This window comes from Drosophila novamexicana, unplaced genomic scaffold, assembly GCF_003285875.2.
Source record: "Drosophila novamexicana strain 15010-1031.04,08,12 unplaced genomic scaffold, DnovRS2.1 tig00000564-arrow-pilon, whole genome shotgun sequence".
In the NCBI taxonomy this organism is placed as follows: domain Eukaryota; kingdom Metazoa; phylum Arthropoda; class Insecta; order Diptera; family Drosophilidae; genus Drosophila; species Drosophila novamexicana.
Window position 1 is genome coordinate 2,995,168 of NW_020824810.1, and position 22,829 is coordinate 3,017,996.

The window sequence follows — 22,829 nt, forward strand, 5'->3', positions numbered from 1 at the left end:
TCATAATTATTAATTTTCAGTATTATGGAAGGAATGTCACACAAGTTTGTGTACAACAGAAATTCGAAGCAGACACATTATTTCAGCCGGCACTGTTACAACCAATGGTTGCGAACTGTGGCAAGGTTGTTGTCTCAGCTGTGTTGCTACAATATTGGCTGAAATAGTGTGTCAGCTGTGAATTTGAATGGAGGCTGCTTTTAATGTGAACACAGGTTTTAAACTTGAATAAACCAATATGAAGAGAGCTTTTTATTGAATGTTTAAACAAATTGTTGAGCTTTTTAAATGTTGTAGTTTTTCTTTTTATTGATAGGCTTATTTTGAATTGAAAAGTCATTCACACGAACAGAGAGTAACACAATATAATTTTACAAGAGAATGCAGCTTAAATATTATAAAAATATATATAAAGAACATATATAAATCGATATATATATATATATATATGTGTATATATATATATATATGCATATGCATGCATAGGTTTGTATAGTAAGTAATCGTGTGTTTGTGTGTGTGTGTGTGTGTCTCATGCAGATGCCAGTAGTAGAAAAATAGTGTTGCAAAGCGTCATCAGCCCAATTCTGATTATCATCTTTTTGTTTATATTTCGCAGCTGCTGGGAAATTTACATTTAAGATATTTTTAAACTTTGGTATTAAACTAGATTTATGCTTAAGTATTAATTAATTTACTTAATGCTAAAACTACAAAACGGTTACCATATATTTAAGAGGGGATGCGGGAGCTTAAAACGAATAGTTGTTGTTTGCTCTTCATTGCAAAGCACCGTTATCGCCTATCGTATATCGATTATCGATTATCGATTGCCACACACTCTGAGCTCAGTTAAAGGCTTTTGTTGTTGTTGTTGTTTTTGTTGTTGTTATCGCTTGGCACTTGTCTCTCACGCCTGACACTTGGAGGTCAGCTAAAGGGGGGAGGGGTCTTTCCAAGGGATCAGCTCAGTGGCCGGCAATGCCGTTGACCTGATGTGTGGGCTCCAAATAGGGCGTGGTTATAATATCGCCAGCATTCGACTTGCTGCGCGTCACCAGCATGGGCGTCTTCGGTTTGGGCGTCTCCGTTAGCTTGATCTTGACGCGTCCGGTCTCTGGCGAATAGACGGGCGAATAGCGGCCGGATTTGGGTGAGGAGGGCAAGTAGGCACCATCCGGTTCATTGTTATTGTTGTTATTGTTGTTGTTGCTGTTGTTGTTGTTCTGCTCGCCGGAGGCCTGGCCCTGTGGATGCTGTGCGTACTTGGAGGCGCGCGGCGACTGCGGTGTGGGATAACGCGGTGTGATGGGATAGTATTCATGTGGTGCCGCCGGGTCAGCGCCGGCAGCGACGGGTTCATTGATGGTGGGCACCTCCTTGGCATCGCCGTTGGCCGTGCCGTTACCATTCAGCAGCGGCTGCTGGCCAGCCCCATCCTTGCTATCGTACGGCTTCTTCCCGTTGCCGTTCACAATCTGTGCCTCGTCCAGCTTGGTCTTCTCGCCTATCAAGGGTGAGTGCTCGTGGCCGTTGCGTGCCAATGGCTTTCCCAGATTGGTCTTGTCCATGTCCAGTAGTTCCGTTTGGCGCTGCGCCTCGGCGTCACGTGCCGCCGCATTGTTGTTGTACTTGCAGCGTTTGATGGCCACAAAGAGTATCAGACCCAGGACAATGAGCGCAATGACGCCCAGCAGGAAGTAGATGGCATTGCTGTCATCCTTTTTGCCTATTTTGGCCGACAGTATGTCCTCAGAGGTCTTGTCCAGATCCAGCGGTCCGTCAGTGACCACATCCGTGGGCGCGTCCACATCCAGCTTGGTCTGCACCACCGGCACAATTACCTCCTCGCTGACTGGATTGCCGCTGGCATCCTCGAAGATGCCGATGTTCTTGAAGATGTCCGCCGAAGGCGTGGCCGGCTGCTCCAGCGGCTTGTTGTCGTAGCTGTCGTCGTCGTCGTTTTCGTTGCTTACCTGTTCGGATCCGGGCGATTCTGGAGGCTCAAAATCATCTGTGTTAATGGGATCGGAATGGATGGCGGGTATTATGAGGGCGCCGCCGCCGCTGCCCGAGCCCTCCTCGTCGGTGTCTTCCTCGTCATGGGCGACTAATTGCTCTGTCTTGGGCTCCTCTGCAATAACGGGCACCGGCTCCGATGCTTGGTGGGCAACCAGTTCCATATTCATTTCGTTCAGATCACCCGATCCCTCTACTTCGCTCTGCACCGGCAGCGGTGGCGGTTCTGGTGCCTTCACGGACTTCTTGCCATCAATAACTAGATAGTCTTTGCCCAGTTCCTGTTCCTCGTCCTCCTGCTCGATAGAATCGGGCACAGGCTGATCGCCCATCATCAGCTCGTTCTCGTCTATGTCCGAGGCATACCAGCCGCGCTGCTCCTTCTCGCAGACCTCGGACTGCTTCAGCTGCAGCCAGGGCTTGCCATGCGCCTCCGTGGGCTGGCTGCAGATGACGGGCTTCTCCATGTAAACGTGACGCTCCTGCAGCCAGTTGCGCACCTCCAAGGTGCTGCACGAGCAATTGATGGCATTGTGGCCCAGCTCCAGCTGCTGCAAGTGCTGCAGATGGGTCAGCTCCATGGGCAGGGACGTGATATCGTTGTGCTGCAAATTGAGAACCTGCAAATGTTGCGGCAGCTTCACCAGCTTGGCGGACGTCAAGCGATTGTGCTTGAGGTTCAGCTTCTTAATGCGCTTGCTCAAATGGCCCAACTCGTGCAGTTCGTTGTGCGACAAGTCCACGGAGGTCAGATTGGGCAGCATGTCCAGCACATGGCCCACACGTGTCAGTCCCAAATACGACAAGTCTATGGAATGTATGGGCACGCCAGCTCGCAGCGGCTGCTCCGACAGCTTCAGTCCTTTGGTGCTGTTGCACTTGGCATGCAGCAGCGGTTTGTGCGTGTGCTGCGACAGCGAACAGCTGCAGTCCTCGGGGCAGTAATACGCGGGCGTTTCAGCTACGGCTGCTGCTGCTGCTGCTGTACAAATGCACAGCAACAGGGCCAGCAAAGCGGGCAACAAGTTTATGCGGCGCTCCATGGCTGACTGGGTTGGTAAGATCTAATTGCTTGGTTCGCGCTTAGCTGCAAAGGAACCAAGAAAAAACAAACTCGAATTAGTAAAACGGAGTCAGGCTGTTGGCGTAGTTCCGAGTACCTTTGGGCAACGACAATGCAATGGAAACTAAATGTGTCTAGTCGATTCCACGAGCTTTGATCGCGAGCTAACAAGAAATCGCAGGTTGCGTCATATTTGCTAACTCTATCTCTCTCCTCTCCCCCACCACCTCTCTCTCTCTCTCTCTCTCTCTCTATCACTCTCTGTCTCTCTTATATGTTCCTCTTTCTATCAATAGTCGCTATCGTGCTTAGATTTCGTTATCGCTTGTCCGTTGGTTAAGCTTGGGCGTTATCTCCGCTTGGGTAATTAATATTGGTTTTTTTTTTGTTTTTTGTCATTTTATTGATAAGTTCTTAAGTTCGACACGATAATTTTGGCGTGGACTGTGACATCAGCAACAACTCAAGCACCTGACACACGCGAGCGCACTGCGGCAAATTATTTCGTGAGTCAGTGTTGAGAACTTGGAAGAGATACGTCAGAATGAGCACGACAAAAGGCAAAAATTCAATTCAAGTGAAATAGTTTAAAAATAGTGTAAAATAACTTTCATTAGAGTGTAGGAGTTCTCGGGGAATGCTCAAAAGAGGGTCTCATTTCGGGTTCTCTTAATAATTATAATATAAAAGTATTCATTGAGTAAAATATTGTTGATGGCCTGTAAAAAACGTACTTATCAGTAAACTATACTCAAGAGAAATTCACTTTCATAAGTTCTGACTAATTTAAAGGTATTCATTCATAATGTACAAATCCGAGAGATTGAATAAATATAATAATGTTTCATTATTTGGAATTGGCTTTTCATTTATATAAAGCAGACCAGATGTTCGGGGTCTCAGAAGGGTCCAATTATATTACTTTAATCTTCCATGAAGCCATGCAAGGAATTTGGCAATAAAAAGTGATGTGCTAAGGGTCGCACGAGCGAACAAACAACTCTCTCTAAAAAAAGTAAAAAACTAGTAAAGCACTTATCAAATCAAATGTTTGTAGGGTATATAAGTTTGCTATGAGTTTTTCTTAGAACGAAAGGTACTGAGCGTAACATGAAGTTCGCACTTATCATTCAACTATTCATGAGTTTCTCAATTATCAGTGAGCTATGACGCAAGCGAATTGTCTATTAATATATAGTTAAACGATTATATTTGGTTTTAACTATTGTTATTAATTTGAGCACTTGAATTTGACAGGCTTTAAGCATCTATCACATGACTTTCACTCTGTTGCCTGGCCCAAACTCTTAATTAAGTAAATCACCTGTCAGCATTTGTCTCTTAAAAAGCTCAACTACCCACACACATACACACACACACACACACGCACACAAACATACTGTTACACACTTACAACAGATTGAGATTAAAAGCGAGCCGCTTGCTAGTTTGACCACGTCGGAGGCAGCTGCCTCACCCGACCTCAACCCCTTAACTCAGCCAGGCGCACACTAAATGGGCTTGATCTTTATCTCCATGTGTGTGTGCGAATATGTGTATCTGTGTGTGTGTGGGCATTTATTAGTTGAGCTACGCAAACTGATTGACGTCTGTCTCGTGGCTGCAATTTAAGTGCAACTCGCGCTCTTCCTCAGCAGCAGCCGCAGTCGCAGCCGCAGCTGCAGCCGCAGTCGTCTGATAAGCCCAATCCGCAGCGTCTTTGACCGCAAAACTCTCGCATAACAATGAACAATAATGCATATAGAGATGCATATACAGATACAGATATAGGTAAACTGATTGTCGCGCTCAGACTAATCGACAAGACAAGTGCAACTGCACAAGCGCATCTTGCATCTGCATGTGGAAGTATCTTGTGGATGCAAAAGTATCTCTAGCTAAAATGGCAACCGCCGACGCCGTCAGCAATTTGCAATTTACAGCGAGGTGCACTTGAATAATTCAAGAATTGACTAATTTCCATGGCCCCTAAAATTGGTCGCCTGCAGCTGACAATTTAGCCGGGCTTGCGATTCAAATTAAAGTGTGGCATCTATATGATTGTGCTTTATGCTCAATTTACCTCAGCTGCAGCTAGAGTTACTTTTCATATATATATATATATATATATATATATATTTATATATATCATGGCCCTAATGTAATTAACAGTAATTATCGGTTGACACTCGCCTGCTTTGCTTGTGCAGCGTCATGCTGATTCATATATCCAGATACGATTTAGCTTTAACCACATTCGCAATTTTAATTGCGAGCAAACAGCAACTAACCAAGATTAAATACATTTGCAGACTCTGGTTAATATGTTTGGAAATCTTTTCTAAAACTAAGTAAGGAGTCGGTAATGCCCGACTGGAAGATATTCAGAAGCCAGCGCAAAGCTTTTCAAATGCATAAAATGTCATTTTTATTTTTGGGATTTTTTGCTTTAGTGAAATTTGTATTTAATTTAAAAAGAATAGAATGAAAATGAATCGTAAATAGCTAAATCCAATGCTAAAAACAGCTAAAAATAGCTGCATCAGCTTGCTGAGCACAAATAGGCAATCAAATATATGCAGGTCTTAAATAAGTGTAAATGAAGGTAACGAGTTCAAATCCATACACTAGCAGAATAGCCAACTGCCGCTTCAAATAAATAGTTGAAATATCTGAATATAGGTGAAGTGATATAGTTTATATTGCATAAAGATAGGTTAACAGTTAGTTGGACAGAGGAACTCAGCTGGCCTTGCTGATCAGGGGTGTGCAATACTTCCTGGCAGAGCAGGGCAAAGCTCTGCCAGCAACCCAAGGCCGCACAGCGGCGCGCCAATATGCGACCAATTTGTTTCTTCCAAAATAAATGCGGCCGCATATGCAGCAGCAGCTGCTGGTGAGAAGGGCCGCAATCGGTGGCACAGACATAATTAAGGCACAATGTGTTGCGGGGCTGAGGCCAGGCAGGCAGAAAATGCCAACTGGAAATGAGGCGGCACACACACAAATGCAAATTGTAAGACTGAGATACAAATGTATCTGAGCGAGTGTCAGGCTCAAGGTCAGGCTGTTAGCCGTAAGCTGCAGCTGCCGTTGCAGATGCTGCTGCTGCTTGACATGTGGAAAAGTGGTCTTAACAAATTGTGTCATTGCGTTTGGTTAAACATGGCCAACAACAGCAACAACAAATCACAAATGTCTTCTTTAAATGGCCTGCTGTTGACAAATTGCTGTTGTGTCTTGGCCAAAAGACTTTCACCCTCTGCAAGCTGCAAGCTTGGTTTGCCGCGGCGGTGGCATATTTATCAAAATCTGTCAATTTGCTGAATTTCAATGGTTTTCGCCATTTTCGTATGCCCACCTGTTTGGCCAGGTTCGCGCAGTTGGCGCTAAATTGCAATTAAATGCGCTTAATTGCATTTAACGAAAGAAGAGAAAAAAAAAAACAAAAAAGGTTTCTTATCATAATTTGATCGTGATTTCACTTAATTGACTGCGTTCTCACACGTGCGCTTGACAAAAAAAAAAAAAAAGCTACAGACAGGAAGCTGAAATTAGCCAGCGGCAGGGCAAGAGGTCGGATTTGAATGCGGGCTGAGAGAAAAACACTTGACTGCCAAGTGGCATTTAATGGCGTTTACAACTTAGAACAAATATTTTTTCGCAAATTGAAAGAAATGAGCGACAGCCACAACAACAACAACAGCAAGAAGAAGAATATTAGCATTAGCATTAAACTTAAACGATGACAAATGCGACTAACCTTGACTCAGTGCGTCCAAAAACCCAAAGAAGAAGCAACCACATTAGCAAAAGAAATACGTAGAATCTTATTTGAAATTATAGACATTTTTATACCCTGTAAGTCAGGTTCTACAGGCTGGGCAGCTGTGCTGCCGATTTAGCTATTTTCCAGCTCAATTTGGTCATTTTCAAAGGTCGTCAGGCAAAAACAGCTAAAACCCAAAACCGCCAATTTGTGCTTAGCAAGCTAATTAAGCTATTTTTAGCTATTTTTAGCATTGGATTTGGCTGCTAGTGTATGGATTCGAACTCATAACCTCAAACTTAATTATTAAAATTAACTAAATTATTCAAATGCAAATTATTGAAGACCTGAATGTATTTTGACTCAAAATTGTGCATAAATATTCAACAATATTATAAAATAGCATAATAAATTTAAGCAGAAATGTGCTTAGTAAATGACTTTCTAAAATTAGCCGCAGCCAAGTTAATCTTTATTATTTTATTTTTTGAATTTATGTGGGCACCAAATTTTTTTTTAACTTAATACAAATTTCATTACGGCAAAAAATCCCAAAATAAAAATGACATTTTATGCAGTTGAACACGAGGGGAACAAAAGAAACTGGTTGTGTGACGACAGGCAACGGATTTATGGAGTAAATATTCTGTACAATTTAATTAGGAAATTTGGATAGAGCTAAAAACAAGCCAATAAATAAAACAATTTGTTTAGTTGAAGAGAAGAGATACAGAGAAATGCGAGTTCTTGTTTTTTCAATATTAGATAAAAGAGAGAGAGAGAGAGAGAGAGAGTGAGAGAGAGAGAGAGAGAGAGAGTGAGAGAGAGAGAGAGAGTGAGAGAGAGAGAGAGGGAGAGAGAGAGAGAGTGTGTGTTCAAAAAGTAATCTAGGTAGGGTCAATCTCTAGGGTATAGTGTTACAGGGTATCAAAGAGGCGCGTTCGGTATTTCCTTTGTTCAACGCAAACGTTTGTCGGTCAATTTTTGATGCTCGCAAAAAAAAAAAAGTTGGACAAAAATGATGATATATAACACAGATTCGTCATTTCTTTTGTTCGGGTCTGTATAGAACATACTCGCACGCACACACACATTGATAGAAGGGTAGGCAAATATATATATATATATATATATATATATTGGGTACTATATGCATATGTATATCATATGGTAAGTGGAATTAAGTGTTGAAAAAACACGAAAAAGAATCGTAAAAAATCAAATCATATAAAGAACGCTTTGCGAAAATTTGCCCCAGTATGCGTGCGTGTGTGTGTGTGTAGCTGTGTTTGTGTATGTGTGTGTGTATTTAAATTTGTGCAAATCTGTTTTTTATAGTCCGATTTAAATCGTGCTCACCGCGCGCCGTTATTATAATATATATAATATAATAAAAAACAATTTTTTTTTGTTTTTTGCAAATTTTATTTATCTAGCGGTTTATAAATAAAACGTTAGCTAGAATTACTCAACCTTAGCTTTATTTGGCGGCTACGCGTATTGCCAATTGCGTATGCAAAAAAAGAAGCTACAGTGAGCGACAAAAGTGCACGTGCCATATATATAGTTAATATTATTCATAAATGGGGCTTAATGTTTATGTGTCTGAACTGTAAATTCAGCGCGTTACTTTTACCGTTAACATTTCGGTTCGGTTTATTGAACTATGGCGTATTCTTCCATTTCGCTGTCATTTACTTTCAAGATACTCATTGAAAACTGGTAAAGAGGGTATGATGGAACTTCTGAAACAATGCCTTCAACATGACTCTTCTTATGCCCCACACTGATCGAATTTATTTCAAGAAACTGCCTAGTTTGCGGATTTACTTATTTGTTTATTCTAATTTTTCGACCTAGGATATCGCCTAGTCGTTCAATCCGGCCTAGAGCACTCTTACTTATTTTCTCTTCACCCTTTTTCTCTCTTTCTCTTGCTATTTGTATTTTTTGTTGTTGTTGTTGTTTCTTCACTTTTGCTTTGCTTTTGACCGCGTTTACGCAGGCGAAATGATGACGCGCAGCAATTAAAACATCAGGTGATTTCGTTGTCTTACCTGCGCGTATATAAAAACACACACAGGCACACACATGTATATGGATTGTAAGACAAACTCGTCGCTTTGTTGCTAAGATGACGTCTAAGCCATGCAGCGAGCGGCGCGTCTCATGACTCAGTCAGCTGGCCAAATGAAGCTAGGCCAAGTCGAGAGCTGTCATTCACAATGCATGAGTTAAAAATAAAAATTGAAAATAAAAAAAATATATATATAAACATATAAGTAAAATCGAAATAAAAGTCGACTAGCACAAAGCGCGGCGGTTCATTCAAGGCGAGGCTGTGAATTTTACACAGTCATGTCGTCATAGAAAACCAGCTGCGAGCAATTCGCGATAGCTTGTGGGCAGGTAGACACACACACACACACACACACACACACACACAAACACACCATACACTCGCGGCACGCTAAAGACAATTAGCATATTCCAATTTTGTTTTGTTCTCGATCTCTAGCCTAGCACTGAGCTCATTACCTCAGGAAAAAACAAAAAAAAAACAAAAAGAAAAAAGTGCTCAACTGCAATCGTCTGGGGGTCTAATGACCCAATTCGTTACGGCAACCTCCCCCCCCCCCTTTCCATTATGAAAATATTATCAATATGCCAATTTGGCAAAGTCGGCTTCAATTTGCCAATTAAGCATATTCGCAGCGAGTCTGCGTAAAGTCTGGCAACGCCAATCGAGTGCAAATGAGCCTTACTTAAAGTAACAAGTTTTTATTAATAAAAAGTAAAGAAAATACAAAGTCACAGCGCAAGTGTTTTATTGATTTCCACGAAAGGTAAGCAGCACATAAATAAATAATAATGAAAAGCAGCAGAAATGTATCTTTAAGATACATTCGTAACTTAAATGTGAGTCGAGCAATGGGGGCAGCTCCACAGCAAAAAGCAAACGGCAAAAAGCAACAAAAAAGCGCAAAGCATAAGCGAAAAAATAATGTGAATTATGCAAAACGTGTTGCTGCCCGCCCAAAAAGCCAAGAAATCTCCACACCAAAAAATATAAAGCGAACCAAAATGAAGAAAACGTGGGCCCCACACCTGAAGTCAATGCACCAACACAAAAAAAAAAAATAATAGCACCAACTGCCCAAAGAGACAGCTGCAGCTCTCACATTACGCATGCGCCCTGTTGCCCGCCCATTTGCTGGACACACGATTTCCATTGAACTTGAACCTCAAAAAGAAATCGAGAGATCGTTGCCGTAATGAAACATAAACTCAACACATTTGAATATCCAAAGTGTGCTCTTTTCAATATTTCATTTCCGATTTGATCGCATAAACTCACATTACGCATACGCCCTGTTGCCGCCAGCCCATTTGTTGGGCAAACATTTCCATTGAACTTGAACCCCACGCGAAATCGCAAGATCGCTGCCAAAATTTATACAAAAATTGAGAAACATTTTCCCTACCATTCGCCTCGCTCTTGCCATTTTGGCCAGCTGCCAGCAGCCGTTCGGCGGGCAAGAAAAGTATATTGACAATTCCCCATAAAACTGAATCATGCCGGATTTTGGCATTTGTAAAATTTCAATCCATAAAAAACCTGTTAACATGGAAATAACGCGATAAGTACAATATATGATTCATATAAAAAAGCACAAATATTTAATTACCAAATGCAGGATTTAAAGACTTATCGAAATGTAAGCGAGAAATAAGAAAAAAACCCAAAACATAATTTCTTATTAGTCGGGAATTAAAAGCAGAGAAAGTCTCGGCCGGCAATTAGAAAGGTAAATGTAAGCGCAAAATGTTTACCCCTCACATTTCACAATTTACATACGCAGCAGAAAAAGAAGAAAAGCTGAATATATTATATATTACTCTGAATAAAAGCTTCTTATTCAAATAAATAAATGAATAAAAGCTAATAAATATGAATAAAAGCTTATTAAATAAATAAATATTGAATCGATTCTTTTATATAAACATCTACGGCTTGACGATTCATCTGGAATATAGTTAACATTTGATCTAGATTGTATATTATTCGCAGGATCTTTTAGGCGATTATTGTAAATAAGCCTTATTATGTAAAATCTTTAATGGGGTTAAGATATTGCTTCAATCAAGTAATATTCCTTAATTTGCCATTTAGAGTTAAATAAACTTCAGAAAAAAACAATTTTGAAAAACAGTCGTGTGCACACTTTTAACAGCCACTGTTAAATGTACTTTGGCCTTGGGCATGAAATCTAGCTGAAAAATATCTCAAGTATTTGCAAACATTTTGCAACATTTTCAACTGCAAATGCAATTCTATTTGCTATTCGACAAAATAAAGGGAAAATATCTGCAAGTGCGACACATTTGAAAAAGCATGTGAAACCTCTCTGGCATGGAGACTGACCACAAGGCACATGCGATACATTTGGATGCAGTGCAGCAGCCAGGAGAAAGGCAACAATTCAATATAAAAACTTTTGAACATTTCTTATTAATTCAGTTTTGACTAAGAGTCCGGTTATGGCCACATCTATGTGTGTGTGTGTGTGTGTGTGCAAATCTCGCGCACGAACGCCCACAACAAAGTTTGGCGACGCCAACGTATCTTATTGTCATTTGTATGCACAGATGATGATGATGATGATGATGATGATGATGATGATGATGATTTGTTTGTAGACAAGAGCACGTTGATTAGCGCCAAATGGGTTTGCACTTTGTCGACACATTTCCCGAGAAATTTGCATTGGGCGCCAACCGGCCAGACTGCCGTCTGATCGCTTGGCTGTTTCGTAATCCCAGCTCCTAAGTAACCCATTGTGTGTGTGACCAACAATTGAATATAGGGTATTAAAACGGCTTAAGTGTAACTAACAGTTCGTTTAATGGCAATCAAATGCTAGAAACTTCTGATCTTAACTGGCATCTAATCTTTTGCCTTTGTTATGTGACATTTTTTTGTATATATATAAAAAAAAAACTAAAAATTCAGCTAGTTTCTGCTGATAAGATTTGAAAGATCTTATCTCAACAATAGAAATATATATAGATCTATTTATTATCATGATAGATAAGATATAATGCATGTGATTAGACATTCAACTAAATATTTATATCTATATATATTATTTTTATTCGTTTGAATATATGCTTAAAGTATCCAACTGACTGTGGATTTGAACCAGCAACCTTACAAACCAGTTGCTATAGCTGCAATTGATAAACACATCATTCAACATTTTCCAGTCGTAACCTCACGTATTGCCCCACATTAAAGGATAAAAACGTACTTATAACTATCTGTTAATTAAAGACTATCATATCGAACTATCTTACAGATTTTCGCTCCAATCATAACTAATTAGATTTATTACCTGGATCAAAGTGCACAGCAATGACAATCAAGTAGCAATTAGCTAGAGACATGTAATCAATAGAAGTATCTATTTGGAGTGTTTGTTCAGTTCCTCAAGGAAGCGCGGCACTGAGCAAATTGACATTTCATTGAACTTGTTGCCGTGTTCATTTAAATCCGAGTTACGTGCCGCAAAGTCAGCGGCTAATCAATGCCATATAATTGTTAACATTTTCAACAAGTTATCGAACCAGACTCGCGCCACGTTCGCGTAATTAGCAAAGGCAGCAAACGAGATATGGAGAAGCAGATACATCAACAGCCACAGTTACAGATACATCTATACAAGCTCAGATACAAGTTCATACTAATAGTTAGGCTAAATTACTAACCGCTGCTGCGTTAATTGACGAACAACGAACGAACAAATGGGCGAATGGACAACAGAATGTGGTTGGATGCGGTTCCGGGGGCTTCCAAGTACGGAATCAATCGCATCGAATTTTGGGCGACAATTTGGAAAAAAAAAAAAAACAACAAATTAATTGAGTAAAACAAAGCTGAACTTTGGCGTGGGTTTTCTCATCATCATCATCTTCTTTGAGCGTGGATCGAGCCGTGCCGTTCGATCTATTGCGTGGCGACTATTTTTAGCGGTTGCCAAGCCAAAAACCTTGTCACGATCCAAAATGATTAACACTTCAACTGCTTCCGATTAAACCCGAACCGGGTCGCAGTAGTTACAGCACGAGGTTAATGCGAATTACGAACTATTTGCATATCATTTCAATGCCCAAAGCGACATTGATTAATTGCATTCGTCGCACAGCAGCCGAATTAAATAATTTCGTTTCGTCTCGTTTTCATTTTCATTTCGATTTCGATTTCAATTTTCAGTCAACAACAACAACAGCAGCAATATAGTTTTCCAACATGCCATAAATAATCGAACTGCAGCGTGAAATTATTCGCCAATTGCACCTGCCAATGCGTTTCGCCATTCCGCCGGACTCGTGTTGTCTGTCGTTAGCCGCATAGATATGTCGATATGTGGCTAAGTATGTGGATAGGTGAGCGCTGGCAATGCTTACACTGCAAAACAAATATTGTGAATAATGCGAGCGGCCGCAATTGTGTAAAACGCGCCAACTTTAGGCATACAGAAAAAGTCGCTTAAAAAAAACCGCCAGCACGCGTCTTTTAGATGGGTTGAATAAAAAAAATTTTGACTCATAATAAATTTCAATTGATTTAAAAACGAAAAAAGAAGGGCATTCTTCGGCATATGTTTAATGACGATAGGGAGGCTATTTCACATAGAAAGAAACGGATAGACAGACGGACGGACGGACAGATATGGCCATATCGACTCGTCTGTCGATACTGATCAGAAATATATATACTTTATGGAGTCGGAGATGTCTCCTTCTACATTTCTTGACGAAATTATAATACCCTCTACAAGGGCATACAAATATTCACATTTTCAGCAAAATTTTGTAGCACAGTGTAGTTGGAGGAAACACGTGCAGACAAAACCGCACGATCGTCCATTGCTGTGGCACACAAGTGGAAGGCCAGCCGGAGGAACAGCCTCACCAGACACACACAGACAGGCACAGACACACACACAGAGGCAACAGGTAAGTGCAGAACCTGGACAAATTAGCCTGCGGTTAGGTTTTGGTAGCATTTTAATAAACTATGCATAAATATATTGTATCTGTATCTGTCGATGGGCACAAAAGCGCTGCAGATCGCCTGAACCGAACGTCTGTTGCGGCTGCTGCGGCTGCCGTGTTGTGCCTCCTCGACTTGCCACTTGGCAGTTGACACGTTAAGAGCACGCACCTTAAGTGGGCAACGTGCTATGGGCAGGGGGGGTGGGCCAACTTCCAGCCGGCGGCAATTGGCAGTGGCTGCCGAACGCTTCAAAGCAAAGGAAAAAAAGCAAAGCAAAGGCCACGAACAAGGCAGCGTCATTTGACAGTTATGACCACTTGTTGCTTTGGCTTTTAGACCAACTTTTGCCGGCCGGCAGCATGGTCGAGGGTGTACGGGGGCGGGCATAACAAAAGGCAATAGCAAAACTTTTAGCTGTCTGGTTTTGGCCAACTGGTTTGCCTGATGATAATTAACCCGATCATCATGATGTTGCAGTTATTATTGTTGTTGTTGTTGTTGTTGTTGCTGCTGTTGGCGAGGCTAACGATGCGTTTTGGAGTCGCCACCAAATTGGCGGAGCTCAAGATTTTATACCCTGCAGTCATTAATAACAGGTTTAAGGGGTATCATGTTTTTGTGCGAATTTATGTAAGAGACGGAAGGAAATAAGTACAAGCTTGTAAACTATTATATATATATGTTCTTGATCAGCGACAACAGCCAGGTCGATTGAACCATGGCTGTCTGTCGATCATGGAATCTATAAGATCCAGATACTCGAAATTTTGAACGGAGGCCTACGTAGATCAAGTTGCTGCCAAAGAATCGATAACTTAACCCGTCTCCACAAAATCGATCACTAAGAAGCACAACTTCCATATAAGCTGCTCAGCTAGAATTTTGGGCTTACATTCGTACAGAGTATTTACTAGTCGGGCTTAAAGCACACTTGTTCGATTTTTTTTTTTTTTGGCGAATTTAGTAAATGCCAATGCCAACAGCTCAATTTGGTGGCTCGAATGTGTTGCTGTTGTTTTATTTCTTTTTTGCATGCTAATGTGCGAGCTGTTTACCTTTTATAAGACATAAATGGACGCCGTTTCCTTCCAGAGCTGCAAAATAAAAGCAAGAAAATCATGTGAATTTCGCATGCACAAATCGAAAGTGTAGTCAGATATATATACCATATACATATATATATATATATATATATAGACACATACAGTGGCATTTGCAAGTCACATGTTGATTTGATTTTCTTACATTTATTTCAACTATTTTTTGTGCTGTGGCTGACTTTGATTTTAATTGTGTATAATTAGCGCTTTAATTGCGAGCGTCTAAATTCATTTTTAACGAACTTTGTCATTGCTGCAGCGTCTACTGCTACTGCTACTGCTACTGCTACTGCTACTGCTGACTGCTGCAGCTGCCTCCCATTATTAATTTAAGCCATTTGCAAAACTCAATTGCTGGCAATCACTTTTGGCAATGAAGTGTGAAAGTTTTGCTGAGCTAATATTACAAATGGGTGAAAATATAAAGAAAACCGACTGTGCGTAAACCCAGTCTAGGTGAAAAGTCTTAGTGATAAATCAAACTGATGAATTGAGCTTTAAATATATACTCAAAAGACAGCTACCAGAAATATTTTGATTTTGCTTATAATTCCCAAGCTGTTAAGGCTACCTTCTGCTTATAATTCGCAAGCAGTTTTAGCGTACATGCTATGACAAGAATTCGAGCAAGCCTAGAATATTGTTGAAAGAACGCACAAACTTCAATACATTCTTGTAATTCCCAAGCGGTTACAGCTGGCACATAATCGAATATTTTAACTTAACTATCAAGGAACTGTTTAAGCAATTTTATTTCAAAGCCTTACTTGCGCTTACGCTTATAATTCTCAAGCGGTTTTAGCACACATGCTATGCCAATTATTATTCGACTTGAACAAATTCTTGTAATTCCCAAGCAATTCTAGCAACAACTTTGCGTGCCAAACTCTTTTCTTATTTGCTGCCGCAATCGCTGCATTGGCAACTGAGAAATCTTAGGCTTATTATATGCGTACAATGCGTGGGCACACACAGAGAATGCAATGCATTTCCCATACAAATCACCGACCTAATGAGCTGCCACAAAGGTTCGCACTAAAAAGCGAGTGTTGAGGCAAAATTTGTTTATCTGCTTGTCTGGCCGTCGATTAATATGCGTCGAACGTGCTGAACATATTGTCACGTAACGCGACACACACAGCCCACCGCCACAGTGGAACAAGCTGCATATTACTCATACGCCACGCGGGCTCCACCGCAGGCAACAACCGCCATGCCATGCAATCGATCCGATCCGAACCGATCGGTTCCGTCGACGGCGACGGCGATGGCGGCACAATTCAGTATCAGGGGGACTGCAGCCAACGCAATCGTAATCCCAGACGAGGTCGCAACGTTACACATTTGATGCCATTTCAAAACAAAAACAAAAAAAATATATTAAAAAATAAACGAAAAACATAACGCGCCTCATTCATGTTTTTGCTCGTGTTTGTGCCTTTGATTTGCCTTTGCCAATTGACCAAATTGTTTGGCGTGGGCTATAAATATCCGCATGCAAATTTATTTCTCATTGATGAACTAATCAAACGATAAAAAACAGATAAAAAAAAGGTGTCCAGCAGCAGCTCAACACTTTTGAGAGCCACCTGTTTTTCCAGATGTAAACTAAGCCCTAGAGCTTCATTTTGAGAATAACAAAAATAAAAAAAAATACGTTCAACAATTTTGCACTTGTTTACACAAAAAAACTAACAAAAAGTAAGAGGAAGAAGAGAGACGCGGCACGTTTAGTTTAAGTATTTTTCAATAGGTAAACAAATATTTTAGTTAGGAAAGTATAGTTCTGTGTAGTACCGTTTTAATACCCTTGCATAAGGTATTATTATTTTGTCACGAAATGTGTAACGCATAGGAGACATCTCCGACCCCATAAAGTATATATATTCTTTATCAGCCGTTTTATATCTTATTTATATATATATGATATATCTTTCGGTGTGCTGACGATAGCCCTTCTTTCTTGTTTATCTTCGTTTGAGATCATAGAGCAATAGTTACCCTATAATATGTTAAAAGGGGCATGAGAGAGGCATAAACTGAGCTTTGTAATCTTGTTTGACCTAAACTGTCCTCAAAGAACTGAGAGACTCTTAGAAGTAGAGTATAAAATTTGGTTTAAATCAAATGAAAACTAAATATAAATACATATGCTGGAAAATCAAAAGAAATAAGTACACAGAACAGTGTATCAGCCAGTCGAGCAGTCACTTTTACAGCGCTTTTACTTGTTTTCCGCTATCAGAGTCGGCGTCTGCTTCGGGTATGCTTATCTTATCGTATTGGGGGAAACGCTCGACATTTGCTAATTATAGATATGCCCGCCAACTCTGGAGAAGTCATGTGTGCACTTGGCGTTAAGCCCGGAATTTTATTTTGTTGCCACCAAATTTGAATGACAAAATGCACTAAAAGTCGCATAAACAGACATTCATGAAAGCCTCTCGAGCTAAAGCATTATTTTTATAGGATTAAGTTCAAATTGTTATTGCGGCTTTTGATGTTGGGCAACTTTGTCATCGCGTTTGCTTTGATTGCGCGCTGATAAGTGCGTGTTGGCTCTTTATCGAAAACATAAAGAGCCCAATCATTTGTTTCTCATCCCAATTTTGGATTCTATCTAATGGGGGCAAGGTTGACATTAGGCCCGAATATAAATGGGCCGCCAGCAAATGCACAAAATACTTGTGTTTACACAATTTCTGTAGTTTTTCGGCTGTTTTTTTTTTTTTTTTGTTAGTTTAATTTCTTTTTAGTTTTGTTTTGTTGCATCGAATACGTTTGCTGTCGGTTTCAGTTGCAAAGACGCAACAGAACACCAGAAACGGCAACTCGGGAAAACCGAAACTCCAGACTCTGGACGCCAGCCAATGCAAATGGACTGTGCGATAATCGGCGGCGCCTTAAATAAGCGATAAATTCAGGCGTGCATTGAGTATACAACTGAATATATACTGACATATATTAAATATATACCTATACATATATATGTGCATACACATATTGAATATCAGTCTACAAAAGAATACACCCAACACCCATCTACATTATTAAATTATGCACATAAGTCCGGTTTTTAATTATTTCATCATTAAATGTATATAACCCATTTTCAGAGCCTTCGATTGATGCGTTATCTGACTGACCCATTTATACAGACAACTGAACATTGAGGTTGCCGGTTCAAGTCCTTGGCCGGTGTATGGATAATCTTAGATCTACTTAGTAAACCTTTAGTTTCATTAAATGTAGATTTTTAATCCTAGCATAGATATTCCAACTTTTACCCTTCTATACTCTGCCTTCATGCTCTCCCTTTCTATACAACCTTCCGGACCTATTGCATCAACATTCTTTGACGACCCAATCGGAAATAATTTACACAAAAACAAAAACAGTTGATAGCAATTTCTTGAAAATTTGATAAGGTATTTTTACTACGAACTCAAATACATACAAACAAGAAATTGAAAGCCTTTTAGGAAATTCAAGACGCAGCTCTACTAGCACATTATTATGTGTAAAATAAGTTAAAACCCCTTTTTACAGATCGCTTCGTGACAGGCACATTAAAAGCGCTTAAAGCAAAAAATAAGGGCCATAAATTAGTCCATTAACAAATGTGCCTCAAGATAAGCGACTTCTGATCTATTTCAACAGTTCTCGAGGTGACGTCAAATCTTGTGAGTTGGTAACCAGTGAAATTTGCACTACCCATAGCATGCGATAATGCAGCGGAAGTAAACGTATTTTTCAACAGTTCTTTTTGTTTTTTGCAAATATCACAAATATGGCCAAGATAAGAGCGCGTTCAGCTTCGGCGTCATCGATACCGTTCTCTTGTGCTTCTTCTTGCTCGCCTTTAGCTGGGAGTTATACACACACGAATATTTTGCGGTTTTTGCGCTGAGTTATTGGCCATAAAAAAGTTTTCGTTGAAATTTGAACGCGCACTCGCACATTTCTGTGAATTATGCGCCACAAATTAGCACCTGTCTTGGCTGCTACGACGAGTATCGAGTCTGTGTTTCACACGCAGACATATATATACCATGTATATATACATGTGTAGTAGACTCGCATGTTCCAGCCAGCGACAACTGTTGCGTAATTTCCGCCTACACCTCCCAGCGACCACGTCACATGTAAAATATATTATCTCGCCTCTCGAATTCTCAATTGGTTTTAACACCAACTGTTACTTGACATACACACTTTTTTTGGTTAAATGATTCAGGGCATATTCTTGAGAATTGGTTAAACTATTTGAAAATAATTTACAGCCAACATAAAAAGTGTAAACAAACAATTTACAAAGTAGCGCCCGATTGTGTAAAGCACATAATTGGTAGTCGGTAAAGTGAGCAGAAATGCAAGAATGTTTGCGCCACACACAACAATAAGATACAGAGATACACAGATACAGAGATAAACAGATACAGAGATACAAATAGATAAATAGCTGTAACTAAGCACCTACAAGTTGTGTGGTTTTTGTTTTTTTCCTAGCTGTGCATGAATGAGTGCATCTGAGTGCAGACACAGGCCACTCTCAAGCAAGTGCGTAGCTGTTAAAGATTTCACATGAACGTTAAATGCGTGCGTCAGTGCGTTTTCACAATATTATTATTCCCTGAATGGGTTAAAAGGCTATGAGGTATAAGGTATAAGGTATAAGGTATAAGGTATAAGGTATAAGGTATAAGGTATAAGGTATAAGGTATAAGGTATAAGGTATAAGGTATAAGGTATAAGGTATAAGGTATAAGGTATAAGGTATAAGGTATAAGGTATAAGGTATAAGGTATAAGGTATAAGGTATAAGGTATAAGGTATAAGGTAAGGTATAAGGTATAAGGTATAAGGTATAAGGTATAAGGTATAAGGTATAAGGTATAAGGTATAAGGTATAAGGTATAAGGTATAAGGTATAAGGTATAAGGTATAAGGTATAAGGTATAAGGTATAAGGTATAAGGTATAAGGTATAAGGTATAAGGTATAAGGTATAAGGTATAAGGTATAAGGTATAAGGTATAAGGTATAAGGTATAAGGTATAATGTATATATGGACTTGATTAGGAAGAAGAGCTGAGTCATTCTAGCTAAGTCCGTCTACGAGAGAGAGAGAGAGAGAGACAGAGAGAGAGAGAGAGAAATTTAATCATTTACTATTCCACTTTTATGATATTCGGAAATAACACAATTCCTTTCCTTCTTTTTAAAAGCCTAACTCTAAAATTAATAAGATGAACCAAGGTTATATATATATATACAGACAAAATATTTATCTTAAGGGTATCTGCTAGTCGCGCGCTCCCGACTGAGACACTCTAACTTGTAATTGCTGCGAGTTCGCCAGGCAAGAAAGGTTTAATTTTTTATTGTTGCCACGGCGCTTAAGTAATTTTAAGTGGCCGCCGCGCTGAACCAAGGGGTTAAAGTAACCACTGTTTTTTTTTTTTATTATTATTAAGGTTTTGGCTGGTCTCGTCTGTCTGTTTCGTGGCTTTTGGCAATTATATAACTATATAACTGTTGCTGTCGCTTGAGAAACAGGGTCAAGTTTGGCCGCAGATCAGCGCCAAACCGCAAAAAGCAGCTCAAATGAAATTATAAAGGTAATAAAAGATACAACTGCAACGGAAAATTGCATAAACGATTGCGTAGTTGTCTTGTCCACTCTTAATGCATTGAATTGCGTCTATATGCATTGTAAATCTTACAAAGCACTCGATTTGTTTGCCTTATCAACGACTCAAAGGCTGCGACGGCATCAGACCTTGATCTTAGATAAGACAGTTTGTGTCAATTTTTAATGCTATTTTTTTCTTTTGCTTTTTTTTTAGTACTCACTGCACACACAAAGTTTAAATAATTTGTATAAATTTTGATATTTTGCACTATTTAGAGAGCTATGTATCTGTCAGATACATTTGTATCTGCAGCGCTGCTGTGCGCCTGCTGATTTATGCACACAGCTTCTAGCTTGTTTATTTATATATAAATATATTTTCTAGAGTATAAATAGTTTTTGTTTTTTATATATATATATGAATATAGTTTATATTGCACCGGCAAAATTTCAATTATCTTTTATTTCTTTGTTGTGTTTTTTTTTTTGGTTTTTTTGGGTTTTTTATTTTTCACAGAAAGTCCTTCAACGCGTTTGTTGGCGCTCTTCAAGTTTGAAGATCTTTCGTGCTGGCTGCCTGCACAACGACTGCGTCTGTCTGCGGCGTTCGCTATCAATTTTCGGTGTCGGAGCAAAAAAAAAAAAAGATACAACAAAAAGAATTTCGAAAACGAGTCTGAAAGAGGCCGAGAAATGTCAACGAGAGCTGAACGCAAATGCGCAGAACGAAAGAAAGAACAAACAAACTAACTGCAGGCAGCACAATAAATTGGCTCAATGTCTTTGATTTTGATATATAGAGCATCTGCAAGATACTTTTGCATCTGCCAGATACTTTCGCACACTTTTCATTTTCATTTCAGCTTTAGCTTTTCGGTTTGCATTTAATTACCTAGCGAACACAGAGCGGGATTGAGGATCTCAACACTTGGGCTTGGGCTGATAAGCGGCCAAATAGATGGTTGGGTGGTTGGGTGGTTGTTCAGCTGCCTCTCACTTGGGCTGTGGTGACACACGCACACTCCACGGCTGGCGGAGCGGCACGACGATCGTAATGCGAATAATCTATATAGAGATTTAATACACCGCGTTCGACTGTCACGGCTGCGTATCGCGGCGAAACTAACTGGCCGTAGCGTAGCGCTGGCACACGCGACCGTCCGTTCGATGGAAAAGCTTAACGCCGAATAAAAACGCACCGCTAAAAACCTAAGCACAAAAGCGGCAACTGAGCAAATCGAAACTGAAACTTCACCACCGGTACGCACACATATAAATACGCTACGCCGGCTGAGCGGTAGCAGACCAGTAGCAGCAGAGAGCGAGAAAAAGAGAGAGAGAGAGAGAGAGAGAGAGAGAGAGAGAGAGAGCAGACACAAAGCTACTGGAGCTGGAGTGAGCTTCGATGAGCGAAAAAATTGTTGATCTCGCCTGCTGAGCGAAAAAATTGGCAGTCGCCGCGTACCTATGCATGCTACTCAATTCGCCGCAACGGAGCACGTGAAAAGCACACGTACACACACACGCACCCAGGCCTGGAGCTGGAGTGAGCTTCGATGAGCGAAAAAATTGTTGATCTCGCCCGCAGAGCAAAAAAATTGGCAGTCGCCGTGTGCCTCAATTCGCCGCAACGGAACACGTGGAAAGCACACACACACACACACAGGCACACAGCTATAGGCTTGCGAAGTTATGAAATTTCAATAGTAGCTCGTGCGCAAATAACTCATTCACAATAGTTCTGCCAAATTTGCAAGAGTGCAAGCGAGAAAAAGCTCGTGCAGGCTTATCACCAAAAAGAGAGCGTGTCAGAAAGAGTTGGAGAGTGGGCGAGTTGCTGTCATTAGCTGAGCTTTTGTCAATAATCTTATCAATTAATTTTTTTTCGGCTTGCAAAACTCTGCTCACTCACACCTTATATAAATACCTGTGTGTGTATTTGGGCATAAAACTTTTGGGTGTTACACCCTATATGATATCTTATCACTGTCATATCTCGCATTGCTGATAATACACGAATGTACTCTAGACATTTCTGTTGCAGTTTTGAGTAAAATTTAATTATACGATTTGCGTGTTCATATTGTCTGGCTTAGACTAGCTTCAAAGCTAGAGACAATAGAACCCCCAAAAAAAAAAAAAAACAAAACACGCAAAATTCTCTGCATGAGCTGCGTGGTTGGC

The 22,829-nt window shown here is 40.2% G+C and overlaps 1 protein-coding gene across 2 annotated transcripts; it reads right to left on the reverse strand.

Moving 5' to 3' along the window:
• Positions 1-298: 298 nt before the first annotated feature.
• LOC115762035 (protein windpipe) lies at positions 299-21,862 on the reverse strand. 2 transcript variants are annotated; one of them, XM_030704102.1, is made up of 3 exons: positions 21,538-21,862; positions 14,967-15,005; positions 299-3,106 (listed from the first exon to the last, which is right to left on the reverse strand). In XM_030704102.1, exon 3 carries the CDS (start codon positions 3,060-3,062, stop codon positions 969-971), a length of 2,094 nt encoding a protein of 697 aa, XP_030559962.1. In that variant the 5' UTR covers positions 3,063-3,106; positions 14,967-15,005; positions 21,538-21,862; the 3' UTR covers positions 299-968. The 2 variants fall into 2 exon arrangements, with proteins under 2 accessions (XP_030559962.1, XP_030559961.1); XM_030704101.1 differs by lacking the exon at positions 14,967-15,005.
• Between the last annotated feature and the right edge of the window lie 967 nt (positions 21,863-22,829).